Source organism: Periplaneta americana, chromosome 6, assembly GCF_040183065.1.
Source record: "Periplaneta americana isolate PAMFEO1 chromosome 6, P.americana_PAMFEO1_priV1, whole genome shotgun sequence".
NCBI classification, from domain to species: domain Eukaryota; kingdom Metazoa; phylum Arthropoda; class Insecta; order Blattodea; family Blattidae; genus Periplaneta; species Periplaneta americana.
The window spans coordinates 30,334,862-30,354,395 of record NC_091122.1 but is presented as its reverse complement, the minus strand read 5'-3'; the positions used below and the strand labels follow the sequence as shown (position 1 = coordinate 30,354,395).

General features: G+C 35.6%; 1 protein-coding gene across 2 annotated transcripts in view; it reads left to right on the top strand.

The window, feature by feature from the left end:
• The first annotated feature begins 261 nt into the window (after positions 1–261).
• Positions 262–19,534, top strand: part of MED1 (Mediator complex subunit 1) — a 39,484-nt gene continuing 20,211 nt past the window's right edge. Inside the window, exons 1-7 of one of the 2 annotated variants that reach the window (XM_069827801.1) lie at positions 262–397; positions 858–910; positions 1,129–1,256; positions 7,111–7,244; positions 9,325–9,460; positions 15,385–15,628; positions 17,929–18,130. In XM_069827801.1, the coding sequence (XP_069683902.1) occupies positions 1,143–1,256; positions 7,111–7,244; positions 9,325–9,460; positions 15,385–15,628; positions 17,929–18,130 (830 nt within the window). In that variant the 5' untranslated portion in view covers positions 262–397; positions 858–910; positions 1,129–1,142. Of the gene's footprint in view, positions 398–492; positions 597–857; positions 911–1,128; positions 1,257–7,110; positions 7,245–9,324; positions 9,461–15,384; positions 15,629–17,928; positions 18,131–19,534 lie in introns of those variants that run through there. The other variant, XM_069827800.1, reaches the window with a different exon arrangement.

Here is a 19,534-nt window from a genome sequence, read left to right as displayed (position 1 = left end):
TCAGCATTTTAATTCAGAACGATTCATTCGCCCATTACTCATTCTTAGTAACGAAATTGCCAACGTGTCCGTTCAGCTGTTGCAAAGTAACGTTTGGACGTCACCTAAGTATTGATTTTCATTAAATAATAATCATATTGGAATTATAGAAACAAGATTCTATTATATTTTTAAGTAATTATTTATCAAAATATAACACCTCATTTGTTACCGTATTAATTTGTTGTTATATTGACCAATATTTTTGTTATGTTGGCGAAATTGTTACCGTAGCACTTCACATCACCTTTTTTTAAAATTAAATTTGGAAATAAATATAATATTCACGTGGTATTCATTAGAATATTTATAAATATATACATTTATAGGCGTTTTGTATTTAAAATTTCCGAAGGAAGTAAGCAAATAAAACTAAATTCTGATTAATAATCGTAAAATTATTGTAAATCTTTCGTGAGGTGTATACTACTACGCTAGTCAAATATACATTAGATGTATTTGTGCTCAATATCTAAGCATATTAAAATAACGCTTATCTGTATAGTTAATGAAAGTTTACAATATATATTTTGTAAGATTATATGTATATGAATTAGGTGTGTAATGAAACTCGCTCAGTAGTAATATTGTATGTATGACAGTCCCAATATCACAATCTACGACAGCACCGACAGCTGTAATATTAGGGACGAGAACTATAGTGTTTTTGTGGATTGTGTTCTGTAACTTTAGACTGAGTTGTTAGAAATGACATCTGTATTTTATGTTAAAGGCCATTCTGAAGGGTCTGCAAGTCAAAAAACAGGTAGTGAGTAATAAAAAATGATCCGATTGTTAAGGTTGTCCATATTTTCCAGGATTAATATAGGCTGCCATCAAACCCGAACGCCATAACTTAACCTATAATAGGGTAAGTTAGGCTTTTAGAACTTCAGGAAGCATGATTTACGTAATAATTTTATGTCACTGTGTTTTCTACATTGTAAATTGTAACTGGATTGAACTAATTTATTATTTTATGTTATTAAAACTGTTTTTGTTATAATAATACAATACAAAAACTCACATGACAGCTATAGAAGTGACTGTGATGCTGTATGACACGTTTGTTTTTATATTTTCCTCTAGGCTTTACTTCAAACATGGATAAAGCTAAAGAATGGCAGATGGAACTCCTGATGGAGAAGCTCCGATCCAAAGCGGGGCAGTTCAAGTCTTTTGTAGAAAGTGCAAAGGCATTGCGAATGTCTCTATTGGTAAGTATTTCTTTCACATAGTCGCTTAAGAGTATACTTTGAAACATCTTCAGAAAGTTATGGTAATGTACTCGAGTCGTTATTGCATGATATCTTTCCACACTACACTTTCATCGGCCTTATGTCACTTAAAACATCCCCTTAACTAACCCATTAGTCTTGTCACATAACCCATCTAATCAGGTCGAAACGCAAATCGGACGTCAGTCCCGTGTGTGGTGTGGGGAGATGTCGAAGACTGGCCAAATGAAATTACGTTTACTGTAATAAATATCGCACCCATTTATCTCTACATAAAAAGAAATTTACCTAACCTCAATATCATGATAAACTGGAGGCCAGCTGAGTATTCTTCCATAAAGATTGCAATCTTCCTGTTTTGTACTTGGTGTCGGAATCGTACATTTAACGTAACATAACTTAATTCTAATTTTTTGGCTTAAGTGCACAGTACCGAAGCGGGCGTGTACTAATTGTGTAGAAGTGACCATCTGTTCACATATGCTACTTTTGGAATACTATTACGTCTCGTAGGTTTTATTTTTAACCCTGATATTCGTGTCTGTTTCTTATATTGGCTTTTGACGGTTTAGGCATAATATAGACACAGTCAACTATATACGGTCACGAAGCTCGAGTTTTGAGGGTGCTAGAAACAATAGACTGTGACGGTACTATTTTGCATTGCCTGTAATGAGGCGATATTAGCGATCCTAGTGGTGAGCAACTATCTAATGTTTGCATATTTACTATGTATTGAGCTTCGCGACTAAACTGTGATATAGAAAGAGTTATGGCGAAGGTATATTGTGGGGGTGGGGGGCTTGCCCCCTTTTGTAAGCCTCAGACTGTATCGTATATGCAGTGGATATAGTCTTTACAGGTAGAGGAAGCATTAACACACAAATATATAATGTCATTTTAGTACTCATCTTATATCTAATTCACTATCTTCATTCGTTCTGTTGAATAGTCAGTGTAATGTTTTGAAGTATAAAACACTGATAACCAATACGGATATCGTTCGTAAAATTGAAATTGAAATAATTTCCGAATTACATGAACCGATAAATTTTTATCGATACTTGAAATTGGTTGAAATAGCCTACCATAGTCTAGTATAGGCCTATACAGTCACGAAGCTCAATATGTAGGGAATATGCATCCATAGATAGTTGCTAACCATTAGGATCGCTACTATCGCCTCATCACAGACAATGTGAAATAGTACCGGCACAGTCTATTGTTCCTAGTACCCTCAACAACTCAAGCTTCGTGACTATATATATTAGACTGTGATGATACTGTATACCCAATAAGAACCAAGTAGAGAGCTCACATTACAAGATGTTTTCTTACAATAGGCTACCTTCCAATTTAAAAGCCCTTGTTTCATACAAAATTTAATTTAGGACCCATGTAGACTTTGTTCCCCGAAAAGACAAAGTATATGATTATGTCTCGTGACCAGAATATTGTACGAAATGGAAATATAAAAATTGGAAATTTATCTTTTGAAGAGGTGGAGAAGTTCAAATATCTGGGAGCAACAGTAACAAATATAAATGATACTCGGGAGAAAATTAAACACAGAATAAATATGGAAAATGCCTGTTATTATTCGGTTGAGAAACTTTTATCATCCAGTCTGCTGTCGAAAAATCTGAAAGTTAGAATTTATAAAACAGTTATATTACCGGTTGTTCTGTATGGTTGTGAAACTTGGACTCTCACTTTGAGAGAGGAATAGAGATTACGGGTGTTTGAGAATAAGATTCTTAGGAAAATATTTGGGGCTAAAGAGGAATGAAGTTACACAACACAGAACTGCACGCATTGTATTCTTCACCTGACATAATTAGGAAAATTAAATCCAGACGTTTGAGATGGGCAGGACATGTAGCACGTATGGGCGAATCCAGAAATGCATATAGATTGTTAGTTGGGAGGCTGGAGGGAAAAAGACCTTTAGGGAGGCCGAGACGTAAGAAGATGGGAAGATAATATTAAAATGGATTTGAGGGAGGTGGGCTATGATGATAGAGAATGGATTAATTTTGCTCGGGATAGGGACCAATGGCAGGCTTATGTGAGGACGGCAATGAACCTCCGGGTTCCTTAAAAGCCAGTAAGTAAGTAGACTTTGTTCTCTTGTTTTGAATAATACAACTACTCTCAAAATATGTTAAGGTGCTTATGTTAATTATTCATTAAGAAACGATTCCAAAATGTTTTTTTATGGTTTGCATAGTTGATTGTTTCTTCGTGGAGAAATGGTTCAGTAATTCTGTTAACACTGATGGCACACCACAGCCCAATATTTGTATCTTATAGTACACTGGAGTCTCATTCACGATTGTTGGCTTCTCCGCTGACCAGTATTAGTTAGTACGTGATGTTACTCGTACATGACCAGTCAGATGAAACCAAGTTTTGTCAGTAAAGAAAATCGATCTGGATCGAACTTTTTTTATGCTTTAGAAATTTTGTCTGTTATACTCCATATCTCAGGAACTTTTGAGTCATTCAAAGAACCTGCTTTATCTAAATTTAATATTGTAGACAACACACAATTGACCCAGCAGGAAATTTATGTACTTACAACTTCCTATTATCGCCGCATCTCCAAAATCGACTCTGTGTATTAAACAGATTTTTTCAGGAGAAAGAAAAAACAAATATCACTTTTAATTCCCTTGATTTTCAAAGCTAATTTCGGTATAATTTCATCATTTTTCATGCAGTGATTAAAATTATAATGAAAGTAGCCTTGAAAATAAAGGTAATTAAAAGGGATAATGCGTTTTTCTTTCTCTTGAAAAATCTGTTTAAATTTACATAGTGGATTTTGGAGGTACAGCGACATTATTCTTCATAATACAGTAGCCTGTTTATTGCACATCTAGGCCTACATGTTGTATAAATATTTGAAGCATAATGAAAAGAAAGGTCTTTGTTATATTTATGTAAAAATTCAGTTATTAGCGGAACAAAGGTCTATGACGTCTCTTCCTCAGCTATTTAATTTTAGCTTCTGATAATAGAAGGTATCACAATTCAGATAATTGTCAAGTGAAGTGAGCTCTTGAAATTCTGATACAAGGTCCTGTATCACATATCGAATGAACATGCTGCGAGCTACAACAGTGTGATATAAATAATCATATATCTTTTTTACAGCTGATTTGTTTTCTATGACACTTAATTGTTATTCTGTGCTGAGAAACTGTAATTTACAATCTAGTTTTGAAATATATTATACTTTAATTATACATTCTGATAAAATATTTAGCAGTTTCATCTATGAAACAAGAATTTATCTTATCTTGCAGTGCATATTTCATCTTAGTACGTAACAGTGTATAGAATAAAAAAAATAATGACCCACTTGAATATTCTAAACCCCAGATACAAAACAATGCGCATGATCAGAGACTTAGAGCACATATTCATAAGTGAACGCTAATGAAGTTATTGAAATTCATATTATTTCAAGTGCTGTTGTAGTCCATCCCGAAATGTACTTGAAAAGATGCTAGGAGAATGGATTTACTGTAAATAATGGATGAATATGTATGACCCATATAAATCGTGCAGTAAAATCGAAATTTGGAATTTTGTGAGGAGAGATAGACATGCCATGCAGAAGCAAGACCTTCCATCTCATCTCAGTAGCTCATATGACTGGAACATCTGTGTATCATGTTGAAGGGAATGGTTTTGAACCCTATGCTTGCGAGATTTTTTTTATTTCCCGAATAACATTAAAATGGAGTTCTACAGAGTCCTGGTATTAAATTACTTCCCCCCCAATCGAAATCCTAAGGCTAGCCAATCTACAGCTTATTCTTCTTCATTGTTTTCTTTCCGGACAGGCCTGTAGCTTTCAAGATTAGCTGCTCTCAATTATCTGATGAAGCATCTGTCTTGACTGATTACAACAAACCTGTCAGAGTCTATCGTGATCCTGGTTCTAGATTTGATGCTCGATATGTGGACCGATGTCAGAGTTTGGAATGTATTAGTGTGTCATGCTGAGTCAGGTGTCTTAAAACATTTCTATGACTGGGTGTGTTTGCACAGTATATCCACTTTCTGGAAAACATGTTGCTTTCTACCACACGAGTCCACGCCTGTGGAGTAATGGTTAGCACGTCTGGCCGCGAAACCAGGTGGCCTGGGTTCGATTCTCGGTTGGGGCAAGTTAACTGATTGAGGTTTTTTCCGGGGTTTTCCCTCAACCCAATATGAGCAAATGCTGGGTAACTTTCGGTGCCGGACCCCAGACTCATTTCACCGGCATTATCACCTTTATCACATTCAGACGCTAAATAACCTTAGATGTTGATAAAGCGTCGTAAAATAACCTACTAAAAAATTCTACCACACGACCATTACAGTTCCAGCACACACATCGCAAGATGTTTGGCCTCCCAGGTCACCAGATTTGAATGTCATCGAAAATGTTTGGGCAGAATTGAGGATGTGCGAATTATTTAGGCACCAGCTACCCTGGAATACAAACAAACTCTGGAGTCAGGTTCTTAATGACTGGGATCCGCGAGCTCATGGATTCATTCGATGCCCAGATCATTCATTATGATAGAAGCCAATGGCATTTGGAGAGAGTATTGGGTTAATATGTTTGTGTGTGTTTTTTTCATAATTGTATTTATTTATCTTTATTTTGTTTGAGGAAGATAAACTATCTTTCAATTAATATTTTGTTTTTTAGGCCAGGTCAAGTCTAACAATAACCCTAGATCATAATTATATACCCAGATTGCTCAGCCTTATAGGCTTTGATAGTAACAACGTTTGTCATGTAGTGAGAGTACAATATAATAAGTAAATCAAACTCAGAAATAGTTTTATTTATAGTATGAAAGATACAAAAACAGTAACAACAAAACGTTGCCAAGGAGAGCTATATTTTTCATGGCCCACTCCGTTGTGTGATGAACACAAGCATAGGCCAGTCGAGAATGCAGAGCCCTACAGTCAGGTTTACTATGCTGCCATCTAGTTGTTACATATGGAGTCACGTCATAACTCCCATTTGAATTGTATTAGCGACCGTACTGCTATCTCGTGTTCATTCACAGCAGATGGTAGGCAATCCTGGCGGTTGTTCTCTTCAAAAGTGCTACCGATTTTAATATAGGGATGAGCAATCTGTTATATACGTGATCTGGGCAATAACCCATACGAGTTGAGTGGTAATTATTCCACTTTTTGTTAAATAAACTGAAACTTTGATCCCAGGACTCTGTAAAACTCCAGTTTAACATTATTAAGGAAATAATAAAAAGAAAACTCGCGAGCATAGGGCTCGAATCTGCTCCCTTCTGCATTACAGGCAATGTCCCACCTGTCTATGCTACTGAGATGAGATGAGATGAGATGAGATGGATCTTCTCATGAAGGTTCGGGTCCAAAATACTGACAACAACGCATGTTGTGTGAATTGCGCTATGAATCAACCTCCAAGAGGCGAGCCGTTACTTTTTTTTCTGCTACTATACTTCATCAATTGTTCCCCATCCTAGTAAGGAGGTCAAAACATGAGCTTAATTAATTTATAATTTCTTTTAAGTGTCACTTATGATAAGTAGCTTAAGATTAAGTAAAATAGTTTAGACACACCAGATATCCTTTGAGGAGGAATTTTTATCTCTGGTAGGAGGACCATCTCACTGAATTCATTACTAAGTTTATCTGCATTTATCTCCGTACTGCAAGCAACTTCTCTTTGGAGTGGTATTCATAATTTGATGGATATATACAATAGGAAAATTTGATTTCTTTTGTTCAAATGAAATTTTGCTAACATATTCTTGTTATTTGTAAACAGGAAAAACGATATCCAGTGGATAGTGTTCAACGGAATCAGCTGCAGAAATGTTTAGACATCCTGCAGCATTCTATCAAGGTGACTTCGCTGCAAGGAATGGTGGAAAGACTTGAGAGTGTTACAAGGCAACTGGGGTATGTTCTCACTTCATTTCATAGATTTAAAAAGTACTGTGCTGAGCAAAACAAAGGTGGCAGCTAGACCGATTTACTAACAGACTCATTGCTAAGGGTGCACTATAGGAGGCTAGTCTATGCTACATTCACTATGAGATGAGATAATGATGTAGAATTTGTTAGGAGCTCCTGGAGAAAACTCCTGTATTACCTGGGTCATGGACTTGCCCAACACAATCGGAGGTATGCTAGGATTCGAACCTGGGTTCACAGGATTATGAGCTCAATGCTCTAGCCACTTGACCACTATGGTGGTTTATGTTGTTGATCTAATGTGAGGGATTTTGATTACATCAATTTTTCCCTAGCCAGCCATTATTGTTTATGTATCTTCTTGTTAGGAACACACTTGTTTAGTTACAGCCAACCATAAGATGTTTGCCGTGTAATAGGCTTATTTTGCCGGTGGAACAGAATTTGCACAAATTTTCCTCCATAAATCCGAATCTTTGATGTTTTGTAGTAATCTAAAGTGAATCACTACTTCCTTTCATGAAATTTGTTGCATGGTTTTAACCCTTTGAGGCATGGTGGCTTCATTTGAATCATTCTTTACCGCAAGTAGTTCTGGTATTGTTTCTAGGTAAAAGTCTGAATTGTTTTAATGTCGTGAAGTTGTGGCTTCAAATAAAGCCACCTTCTAATTTGTATGCAAATTTATGAAAATACAAATTGTTTGCAAATTTCATCTCTATTTTATGTACTCGTATTTTATTTCATTTGACCAATATCCACCTCAAATTTGTTAATTAAGTGTTCTATGCCTCAAAGGGTTAACTGATTTTCTTATGTTGGAGTAGCCTTTGTTTTGTCTTTGTTTGTTAAGAGATCCTAGTATTCCTTTTCTTTATTGACTTTAATGGTATTTAGTTTTTTGTTGGGTGTGCTGTGTCTGTTTGGTTTGATGTCAGTAATGCACTCTTTCAGCAGTGTTCAGCTTTCTCAAATCCTGCCAATTCTACAAAAGCAGGGTTCTACTGCAAATTATCTAGTCTTTGGGTCTAATACTCTATGATCAAATCAACGTTTCTGATTAACAATTATGTTGATCGTAGTAAATACAAAAGGCTGAGGGCATTTTTAAAGAGATAATCCATTGGCTACTGTGCAAGAAAGTCAAAAGTATTAAATCGAAATTACATTAAACATACATCTTGATTACACAACTTTTAACACTATATCACTTCGGAATATATATTATATGTCTTTCTCATGTTAAATATTACTGTACCTGATTAACATGTTTCGGTCTGTTATTGACCTTGCAAGATAGTGTAAAAAGTTGTGTAATCAGGATGTATTTTCACGGTTATATGCCTCTACATTAAGATACATGGATCATATTCAGAGACTAATCAATCAATCTTTTTAATGTATCCAGCTGTTTGCTGCCAACATGAAATCCACTATAGACCACTGTAGTCTATTCAGTTTTTGTTTTTCATGAGAAATGAGGGGTATTTTGATCGGTGTTCATTATAGATGCCTGTTGCTAGTAGCTAGAGTTGGGGTGTAGTCAATATATACTGCATGGCTGTGTGTTCTGCAACTGGTACTGATGATTCAAACAGACCGAAAATATACAATATACAATATTTTGCCTGTACCTACTCTTTTATATGGATGTATTATTTGGGCAGTAAGAGAACAAGATATTATATCCAGGATAAGGGCAGCAGAGATTAAATTTTTAGGAAAATTTGTAAAATATACATGGCATGGCAACAAAATTAATAAGAAATTTTTATCAGAACTCAAAGTTAATCCATTTTTGAACAGAATTCAAAATTACCATTGTAATCGGGCTCTACACATTTCAGTGAATGGGCAGAAGCAGATTACCACATGTAATTCTGAAATATTACCCATGGAAGAAGAAGTCAAGGTCGAATTCTCAAGAGACTTCTAGAATAATGTTTTATAGTATCGGAACAGGTCGTGGGGTCTATATCTCTGATTGCTTTATGATGATTGTGATTAAAGGTAATATTTTGAAACTACATAATAGGCTGCATATGTTATGATTTTCGTTTTGTAGGTTGAAATTTTCACCTGGTGGTTCCCCACTAGATTGGTTTATATCATCAGATATGTTTTACCTAGAAGTGATGTTAGAATCAACAGGAGGAATTAAAGATGTCAGAATACACCACGAAGGAAAAGTTGAACAACAGGTAAGTGACCCTTATTTCCAGAACTGAGACATTTTCACACTGAAACTTTTGCAAAAATACTATGTTATAAGTGAGAAAATAATATTCTTTGAACTCTAATATTTTAGAGCAAACTCATTGCATAGTAACTTTCAAGTCAAGTTCACAAATTTAACCCAAGTTGTTGCATTATTTAAATACAGATATTCTGTAAAATTAAATTATTATAACGTTTATTCAACTTTTAACCACCACACCTGTCAACAATGTGACGTTTATTCTTAATAATAATCAGGGAAAGGATTTATATGTAAATACATATTTACTTATAAAGCTAATATAATTTATATTTTGCATTATCTTTATGTTTCACAATGTGTAGGGTTGAAAAATCCTACTTTTATTTTCCATATTTTTCCATATTTTAGAGTTTAGTACATATTTTCGTTAATTTCCATATATTTTCCATATTTCATATAAAACAGTCCATATTATATTAGGTTTAACAATAAAACAAAACAAAATTCCATTAACTTTTAAAAATACATTTCAACAATAGAGATTTAAACACATGTTCAGTAATCCCTTTAACATCAGAGTTATTTGAAAATTAGCAGTCCTATCAACAATGGGAAAGTAAGTTACAAAACTGTATTAATTTAATTTAAAATTTTTAACAGACTTCAGTTGTGCAGCTCAACAGTTAAATGCCAGTCAGAGTACCCATAGGTTCAGTTTTGTAAATCATACTATAAAGACGGTAAATATGCCAAAAGTACGTCATTCAGTCAATTTAAAATCAAAACTAACAAGTTACATTTCAGAATTTAAAGAAGATGGTTTATCAACTGACAATAAAATATTATTTTGTAATTTGTGTCAGTGTGCAGTATCATCTACACAAAAGTTCCTGGTGCAACAACACATTACAACTAGTAAACATCAGGCCAACAAACAACTAAATTCCAAGCAGAGACAATTGTTTTTAACACAACCAACAACATCGAATGTAAGATCTGAGTTTAACATCGACCTGTGCCGTTCTCTCATCTCTGCTGATATTCCTCTCTACAAACTAAAGAATAAGGTCTTCAGGGAATTCCTTGAAAAATATACTCAACATACAATCCCGGATGAGTCAACACTTAGGAAGACGTATGCTCCATCCATCTACGATGAGACAATACAGAAGATAAGAGATGAAATTAAAGATAGTTCAATTTGGGTTTCCATTGATGAGACTCCCGACAAAGAAGGTAGACTTGTTGGTAATGTAGTTATCGGTTTGTTAAGTGAACAATATTCTGAACGAATTCTTTTACATTGTGATGTTCTAGAAAAGTGCAATAACAAAACTATAGTTAAACTGTTCAACGAAGCTATGGGTATCCTGTGGCCAAAGGGTATTATGTACGATAATGTGTTATTCTTTATTAGCGATGCTGCCCCTTATATGGTCAAAGCTGGACAAGCATTATCTGTTGTATATCCTAAATTGACTCATTTTACTTGTGTGGCGCATGCATTTCATCGTGTGGCAGAAGTGGTCAGAGACAATTTCCCTAAAGTAGATTTGTTGATTTCATCAGTGAAAAAAGTATTTCTCAAAGCTCCCAGTAGAGTTAACGTGTTGAAAGAAATGTACCCTGAAATTCCATTGCCACCAAAGCCAATTTTAACTAGATGGGGTACATGGCTAGAAGCAGTTGAATATTATGCCGAACATATAGACTCTATTAACAATGTTCTCCTTGCATTGGACTCTGAAGATGCAGTCTCAATTGATACTGCGAAAACAGTTACCTGTGACATAAGTGTGAAGAATGACTTAGCTCACATTCAGCATACATTTTCATGCATCATAAAAACGCTCAAAAGTCTCCAAAATAGGTACCTTTCACTATCTGAAAGTTTTGAAATTATAAATAGTACTGTGGAACAACTGAATCGTGGTAGAGGTAAAGTTGCAGATGCAGTAAGAGCTAAGGTGGACACTGTACTTTCAAAAAACCCTGGATATGAAGAACTACAAAAGGTTGTTGCTGTGATGAGTGGTGAATCAACAGTGAAGATTAACTTGGACTTATCCCCAGCAGACATTGTGAAATTGAATTATGTACCAGTTACTTCTTGTGACGTCGAACGCTCTTTTAGTCAGTATAAATCTATCCTCAGAGACAATAGAAGAAGATTCACTTTTCAGCACTTGAAAGAAATGTTTGTAACCTATTGTTATGGTAACAGACAATAAAAATTGTGTTTTGTTGAAACTACATTGGAAGATAAGGTACGTCCATTATATTTTTTGTTTAGTTTGATTAAAATGTACCAATATTTAACGTACATAGTCATTTTTTTATAATTTTAAGTCCATATTTAATTCCATATTTTGGTAAAAATCCATATTTAATTCCATATTTTGGTAAAAATAACTACATATATATTTACATATTTCATATATTTTTAGTCCATATAAATCCGTTCCCTGATAATAATTCATCCTACAACAGTGGGTATTCCACTCAACACAGCAACACAGTAGTCGTTATTGCGCACTCCACACGACGACATGGCAATACACGACGTGTATTATTGAGAAGAACAACAATGTACTCCTAATTTCAGTTAATGTTCACAATGCACTATGTGCAGAACAACAAAACTGTCAGTTCTCAGTTCACAATTCGCTTGCCTTGGCTAATTCTTCTAGTTCACTGTTCAAGTGCACTGCACGTCGAACTCAGGTCTTCCGAACTGCGTCGCATTCGCTTGGACACTGCCACAGTTACAGACTCACTCTCTCAAGTTCACTGTACGTCGAACTCAGGTCTTTCAGCTACGGTCTGCTGCACATCGAACGCAGGTCTTCCCAGTTACGGTTCAATGCACATCGAACTCAGGTCTTCCCAGTTACGGTCCACTGCACGTCGAACTCAGGTCTTCCCAGTTACGGTCCACTGCACGTCGAACTCAAGTCTTCCCAGTTACGGTCCACTGCACGTCGAACTCAGGTCTTCCCAGTTACGGTCCACTGCACATCGAACTCAGGTCTTCCCAGTTACGGTCCACTGCACGTCGAACCCAGGTCCCATCGCTCGCTGCTGTCCAAGACAAGACTTGAAGACTCAAGACTGACTGACTCTTCTGTCGGCAGTCACAGTGTTATTTATTAAACCACATGTTCTGGAATCTTCGATTCGCATGGCTTTCAGAATCTTCGAGAAAATTCCGCTTCTAGATGTTTTCCTTGCTCTCTCCGCTCTGCACCGTCACTGTAGTTCTTCTCCCCTCGCTCCGTACCACGCTACTGCTCCTCCCGAAGCTCGAGTTTCTGTTTCCCCATGCTTCCCTTCTCGCTACATGCGCGCGCACACTCCAGAGGCAACCAGAACAATCCAGACTGGTGCCACAATATCATAGGGTCAGTGTGACCCCAGTATTTAAAAAATCTTAAGGAAAAAAAAGACATTTTCGATATTGACATTTCTGTACTAAATTAGTCTTGTTGTTTTTATCATAATTTATTTATAAAATTATTATTTAACTATAATATTAACGTTTTTCTATAGTAATTGACACTGATGTGTAGAGAGAGAATATTTTTCAAACATTTTTCATGTGTGCTTCGAAGAACTTTTCTAATGAATTACTACATTGTTTGCATATAAAATGAACTTGACATGTAAAATTTGCACAATTTGAGCACCTGCTTGAATGTTTTCGGTTCATAGAAGTACCCTGAAAAAAAATCCTAATTTTCCGATATTATCCATCACAATTATTATTTCAGTCAACATCAGAAATTGAACCCAGGTTGCACATAGTGATAGGGACACATGCTAATGCTGATGAACTGGAAGGCTTTATTCTATGTTTAGGACATTATACAATAAAGATATGACTAACTTGACAGTACATTGGATAACAGCAGAGTCAATATTTTCATCCTCACTGTCAGACGAGGACTCGACACTTGATGGATAATAATTACTCCAAGCATCACTGTCTTCAAAACTTTCGATGGTGTCAACCTCACCATCTTCATCAGAGAGGTTCTGGTTATTATTCGTCAATAACGTAGCATCACAATCATCATCATCATTGGCATTACGGCCCTTATAGTTTAGCCTTAGCCTCCCTCAGAACATCCGACCAATCACTCCTGTCTAATGCTCGTGTTCTCCATCTTCTAATTCCAACTTTTGTTAGGTCAGCCTGAACGTCATCCAGCCATCTCAATTTAGGTCGTCCGACTTTCCTTCTTCCTACCGGTAATGCATCTAGTAGAGCTTTGGGTGTGCGATTGTTCTCCATCCTGGCTACGTGTCCCAGCCACTCTAACCTTCTGAGTTTTATGTCAACAACAATGTTGTTAGCATCACAATGTTTTGCATTATTATTTTCTTCTAACAGAATTTTGAGTATTTCATGATCGGGCAGATTTACAGCAGCCATAGTGGAGTTGCTCAACAGACCACAAAACAAAGGCAGCTAATGGCTGAAATAATAGTGCAATCAAACCGATAAAAATTAAGAACAGGTGTAGAGGATGTCATACTCTGCGACTAGGTAGCACAAGAGTGGTTCGTCCGCAATAAATTATAACCTGCACAAAATGTCGTTTTGGGATCAGTGTTGACCCCGTGGTATGATGTAATTAAATTAATTCAAAAAATAAAAATTGTGGCCGAAAAATATTTTACAGGAGTGTCATTAAGCAAAAATAAATAAAAGTCAAAGAGGAGAAAAAAAATATAAACATTTTTTGAAGGAGATACAAACGATTTGTTTAATGCGTAGGGTCACCATTGACGCCATGATAGTAGAAGGGTTAATGAGATCCATCAGACTCAAACCTCTTTCATAACATACTGTGGAGACTGGGACTGGGTGTATGCAAATATATTAGGGTATCGATTATTCGAATATCGATCAACCGAAACATCAGTTAACCGAAAGCATTCCAATCACCAAATTTGAATTTTCGCGTGCGCCATGTAGAAGTTTCGCTAGCGCTGTTTGCGAGATTTAGCAGCAGAAAAAAAGAAACGAGTCTCAGCTTTCAAGAAAAAAAGTTAGGACTTTTTTTCCTAAACTGTAGGCCTACTTTAATGGCCGTTTTGAACTTGTGAAACTAGACTAGTCAGTTTTCTGTGTTATTTGTAAGCCATGTGATACAAAATATTTGCTCTATGTACAGTTTTGTGTTTAATATCAGTGTTTCTTTGTTTCATACAGCTCCTATGACACTGGTACAATTTGTTTTCGTAAACGATCGGTTATTTGAAAAATCAGTTATCCTAAACCCCCCCCCCCACACATCCCCAATTGTTTCGGATAATCGATGCTCTACTGTAACAGAAAGTTATAGCTTTCCTAAAAATCCATGAATTATGCACGTGTTCAAATCATTCTCTAATCCATGTTGAATCTTTCGTACAGTACTTTTAACACTTGAATATAAATAATTGATTAAATGGCGATCTTACTCGTGTTAATTGTGTAAGCATGTGCGGCTTACAGCTGTTTCGGTGCCATTTAATCAATTATTTTCATTCTCTAAGTTTGCGAGGTTGTAATGTCAACTATTGCAATGACACACTGAAATATATCACAATGTTATGCATAAACCATAATGCTTTTGCACCGAATCTCTAAACATCACTGTTTCTAACGTAAATGGAAGGGACGTTTTTTAAACTCAACTGTGGAGAGGATGACGAAGGAGATTTGAAACAGCTAATGGCCATTTACCATGGCATTCAATGTGCAGGAGCTACAAGCAGTCATGTCGATTATCAACTGGAATTTTTAAATGACTTGTCAACAAAATATTCTAGGCACACTCGGTATTTGTTCTGCCCTGACATATTTTTCAGATGTTACGTGACCATACAGACACACATTGCTGTTTTATTTAAGATATTATCATATCTTTTGTACAGAGCTGTGAAGAATTGGTGGCCTGTCTTTCAAGAGGCGACTTTGCTGACTTCACAGCCCAATTGGAAGGCTTAGCATCTATCTACCAGCTAAATGCAGAGAAAAAGGTGAAATGCAATGCATTTAGTGCTTTGCAGAGCCTGGAATCAGATTTGGGAGTCCTTGCTTCACTCCAGGCATTCATCAAGGAACCTTTCAATTTGGTTCACAAATCTCCTGTTGGCATTTTAGAGAAGAGGCGTGGAGGTATATTTAATGTAGCAGCATGTTCATATATTCCTGGTAGAAAATTTGCCTACTTTCACTGTTACTATTTACTCAAGTTTTAGGAATGTTGACTTTTTGTATTTTAAGAATGTTTATATGTAGTGGAATTTATCTTGTGTTTAACAAAATGCCTACAGTTTAAAACTTCGCAGACTTTCTGAAATACAGTATACTGAATAGTCACCTTATTATAAACACCTATCTAATAAGATATAAGGATCCATTTTACTTTTTGACTTGTCAAATTTCGTCAAGGCATGAATTTAGCAAGTTTCTGGGTGTTTCCCACATTTTGTTCCAGTTACATTCTATAGTAGCAAGCAGATTTAGCAGATTCTGTAAATGGCGAGGTGTTCTCAACAGAGGAACTTTTGTAGTTCTTTTCGTAATAATTATTAAAATCTTCTATTTTAAATTGCTGTTACTTGAATTGTTTAGAATGACCTTTCAAATCATCTTTTGTTAAAAATTTCGTAAATACATCCACAATAACAAATAAACTCCGCAAAAAATAGTTTAGTCATAATTTTGAGTTAAATAATTACAGGTCAATATATATGCACTGTAAGCTAAAAATGACATCAATTGTACGTGAATAGGCATGCCGATTTTGCATTATATCTTTGCCGGTGGCTGATGGTTGAGTTTCAAATGGTCTATGGGCTTTAGAGTACTAAGATAAGGAGTACAGGCTGCACTTGCTTAGAGTTATTGCAGCAGCAGCAGTGATGTTGCCAAATGCTTCATAGAAACATAACGATTTCCTCTAAAATTGTGAATGTTAGAGAATAAAACTTATTTAGTAGTGTTGTGGGATTTAATCGATTAATCAATCAATTTCTATTGTAATATTAATCGATCAAAAATATTTAATCAAATAATCGAGTCAATTAAAATAAATCAGTTGTAGTTGATATTAATTATTATTTTGTTAATACAAACTCATACTAAAAATTCCGACAATATTTCTCTCTCGGAAATTGCTTACTTAAAAGCACAATAGTACTGTTATTTTCTAACTGTAAATCAGGTAGTGTAGGGAACATCTTTGCATAGAGATGCAGATATGAGGACAGTGACCTAGTCTACCTCTATTGAAAGTTGAAACACAATCTGAAACCCTTATTAAATTTTATGGTTTTCCAAGAAAACTTCCACTTTGTTGTCAGCTCATCTTCCTAGTATATGAAATACATACTTTTCTGGGCTTCGTCCCCCTCGTCCCTTATAAAATAGCCATGTCTACAGTGTGTGCAAGTAAAAGCGTAATTACCGTCTTCTCTTTCTAAAATCTGGTAATTCGATTACAATACGGGCCAGTCTTCTGTTTCGACCGCTGTACTTTTGCAGTTGCAGTTTCTGTACTGAATTTGTATATGAAGGTTGTGTGTTTAGTCCGATAAAGAAAAAAAAAATCAGTTTTCTGTGGTTTGTGAGAAGTGTAAACTCCATTATGTCATATGAGAATTTGAGAGGAAAACTCGGCGAAACGTTTGGATTTAAATTGAATGATCGTGGAGAAGTGCTTGGCAGGAAAAAAGTTTTTTCGTGTTTAGTGCTACAGGAAACATCACATGTTTAAAATCCTGGATGAAGCAGTATTAACTAGGTGAGTCTTCATACTTTTTGTTATTTATGTTTGTCTCAAAAATTCCCAGAGAAATTGACACAATAAATTATAAACCTCATAATAAATATGTTAGTAAGTAATTAAAATAGTTGTTTTGTAATATAACGATACAATATATATAGATATACAACTTTTAATACTTATGCTTATCACCAAACACAAGTTAAATTTAACAATAATTGTATATTACAGTATATTAAAACATTTTTTTCAACTCGATAAAACTTGCTTAATCGATTAAATATTTTGATCGATCAACAGCACTATTATTTAGATCTTTCAAATTTCTCCTCATGATCTATTACCAGTTTCATTTTGGTGCAGAGGCTACCATTCACTCTGTATACAAAGTAATGCGTGTGAATCTGGGCTCTTATAATAACATATATCATGTTAACTGTATTGAAATCAAAATTACAGAAAGTACTGTATTTACAGAATTTCTTCTCAATTTTAACAATGCTATTTCATTCTAGTTATTAGAGTCATAGTTTTGCAGTAAATAACATTTTAAAAATGAAGTGTTCCCATTTTCTTTAATATTAATCTACTTATATTTGGATGTGACCTCTCATATGAATATGAGAATAGTTGAATGTTAGGTGTGTTGTGTTTCCTTGTTATGTGATGCTTACCTTGGATTTTGCAGGACATGCAATGAAGTTGACTTACTTGGTGCCTCCTTATGATTTACTGGACCAGCAAACAAAGACCTCACTGCCTCTGTCTGTGGAGGAAGTAACGTCGAGGAATCTTGGTTATAGTGTCATGGTGTGCATGGAAGGTTCTACAGCTCATAAGTTGCAGATCACCCCTCTTATTTCTGTGAATCGTAGCCCTAATGGTAAAAGGTAATTATCAAATGCCGAGTTAATGCTTTATTAAAATGTTTAAAGATAATATATTATATCTCATTTTTGATCATTTCAGTTGCAGTAGTTGTTTTCTGCCCTTCTTTTCATTATCATAAATATGATGCAGAAATGGAACTATAAAAATTGGAGATTTATCTTTCGAAGAGGTGGAAAAATTCAAATATCTTGGAGGAACAGTAACAAACATAAATGACACTCGGGAGGAAATTAAAAGCAGAAGAAATATGGGAAATGCGTGTTATTATTCGGTTGAGAAGCTTTTGTCATCTAGTCTTCTGTCAAAAAATCTGAAAGTTAGAATTTATAAAACAGTTATATTACCGGTTGTTCTGTATGGTTGTGAAACTTGGACTCTCACTTTGAGAGAGGAACAGAGATTAAGGGTGTTTGAGAATAAGGTTCTTAGGAAAATATTTGGGGCTAAGAGGGATGAAGTTACAGGAGAATGGAGAAAGTTACACAACGCACAACTGCACGCATTGTATTCTTCACCTGACATAATTAGGAACATAAAATCCAGACGTTTGAGATGGGCAGGACATGTAGCACATATGGGCGAATCCAGAAATGCATATAGAGTGTTAGTTGGGAGGCCGGAGGGAAAAAGACCTTTGGGGAGGCCGAGACGTAGGTGGGAAGATAATATTAAAATGGATCTGAGGGAGGTGGGATATGATGGTAGAGACTGGATTAATCTTGCTCAGGATATGGACCAATGGCGGGCTTATGTGAGGGCGGCAATGAACCTCCGGGTTCCTTAAAAGCCAGTAAGTAAGTAAGGAAATATGATGCAGACTGAACCATTTCTTTGCATGCTACGCGAAAACACAGCACTTATGGTGTGCCTGTTATGTTTCCTTATCCCTAAGCAGCACTTACCCCTGCAGCTGTGTTGTTACCTCTGTTTCATTTTTGATGGTATAGGATTTCTTGTAAATATATTTGTTATGTACAAGTGAACCATTGGAGCAAGGTTTAATACATAATGTAGATATCTGGCTTTACAGTGCATACGCATTTTTCTGGAACCCATGGTTACAAAAATACTTACTTACAAATGGCTTTTAAGGAACCTGCAGGTTCATTGCCGCCCTCACATAAGCCTGCCATCGGTCCCTATCCTGTGCAAGATTAATCCACTGTCTATCATCATATCCCACTTCCCTCAAATCCATTTTAATATTATCCTCACATCTCAAATGTCTGGATTTAATGTTCCTAATTATGTCAGATGAAGAATACAATGCATGCAGTTCCTTGTTGTGTAACTTTATCCCTCTTAGCCCCAAATATTTTCCTAAGAACCTTATTCTCATACACCCTTAAGCTCTGTTCCTCTCTCAAAGTGAGAGTCCAAGTTTCACAACCATACAGAACAAC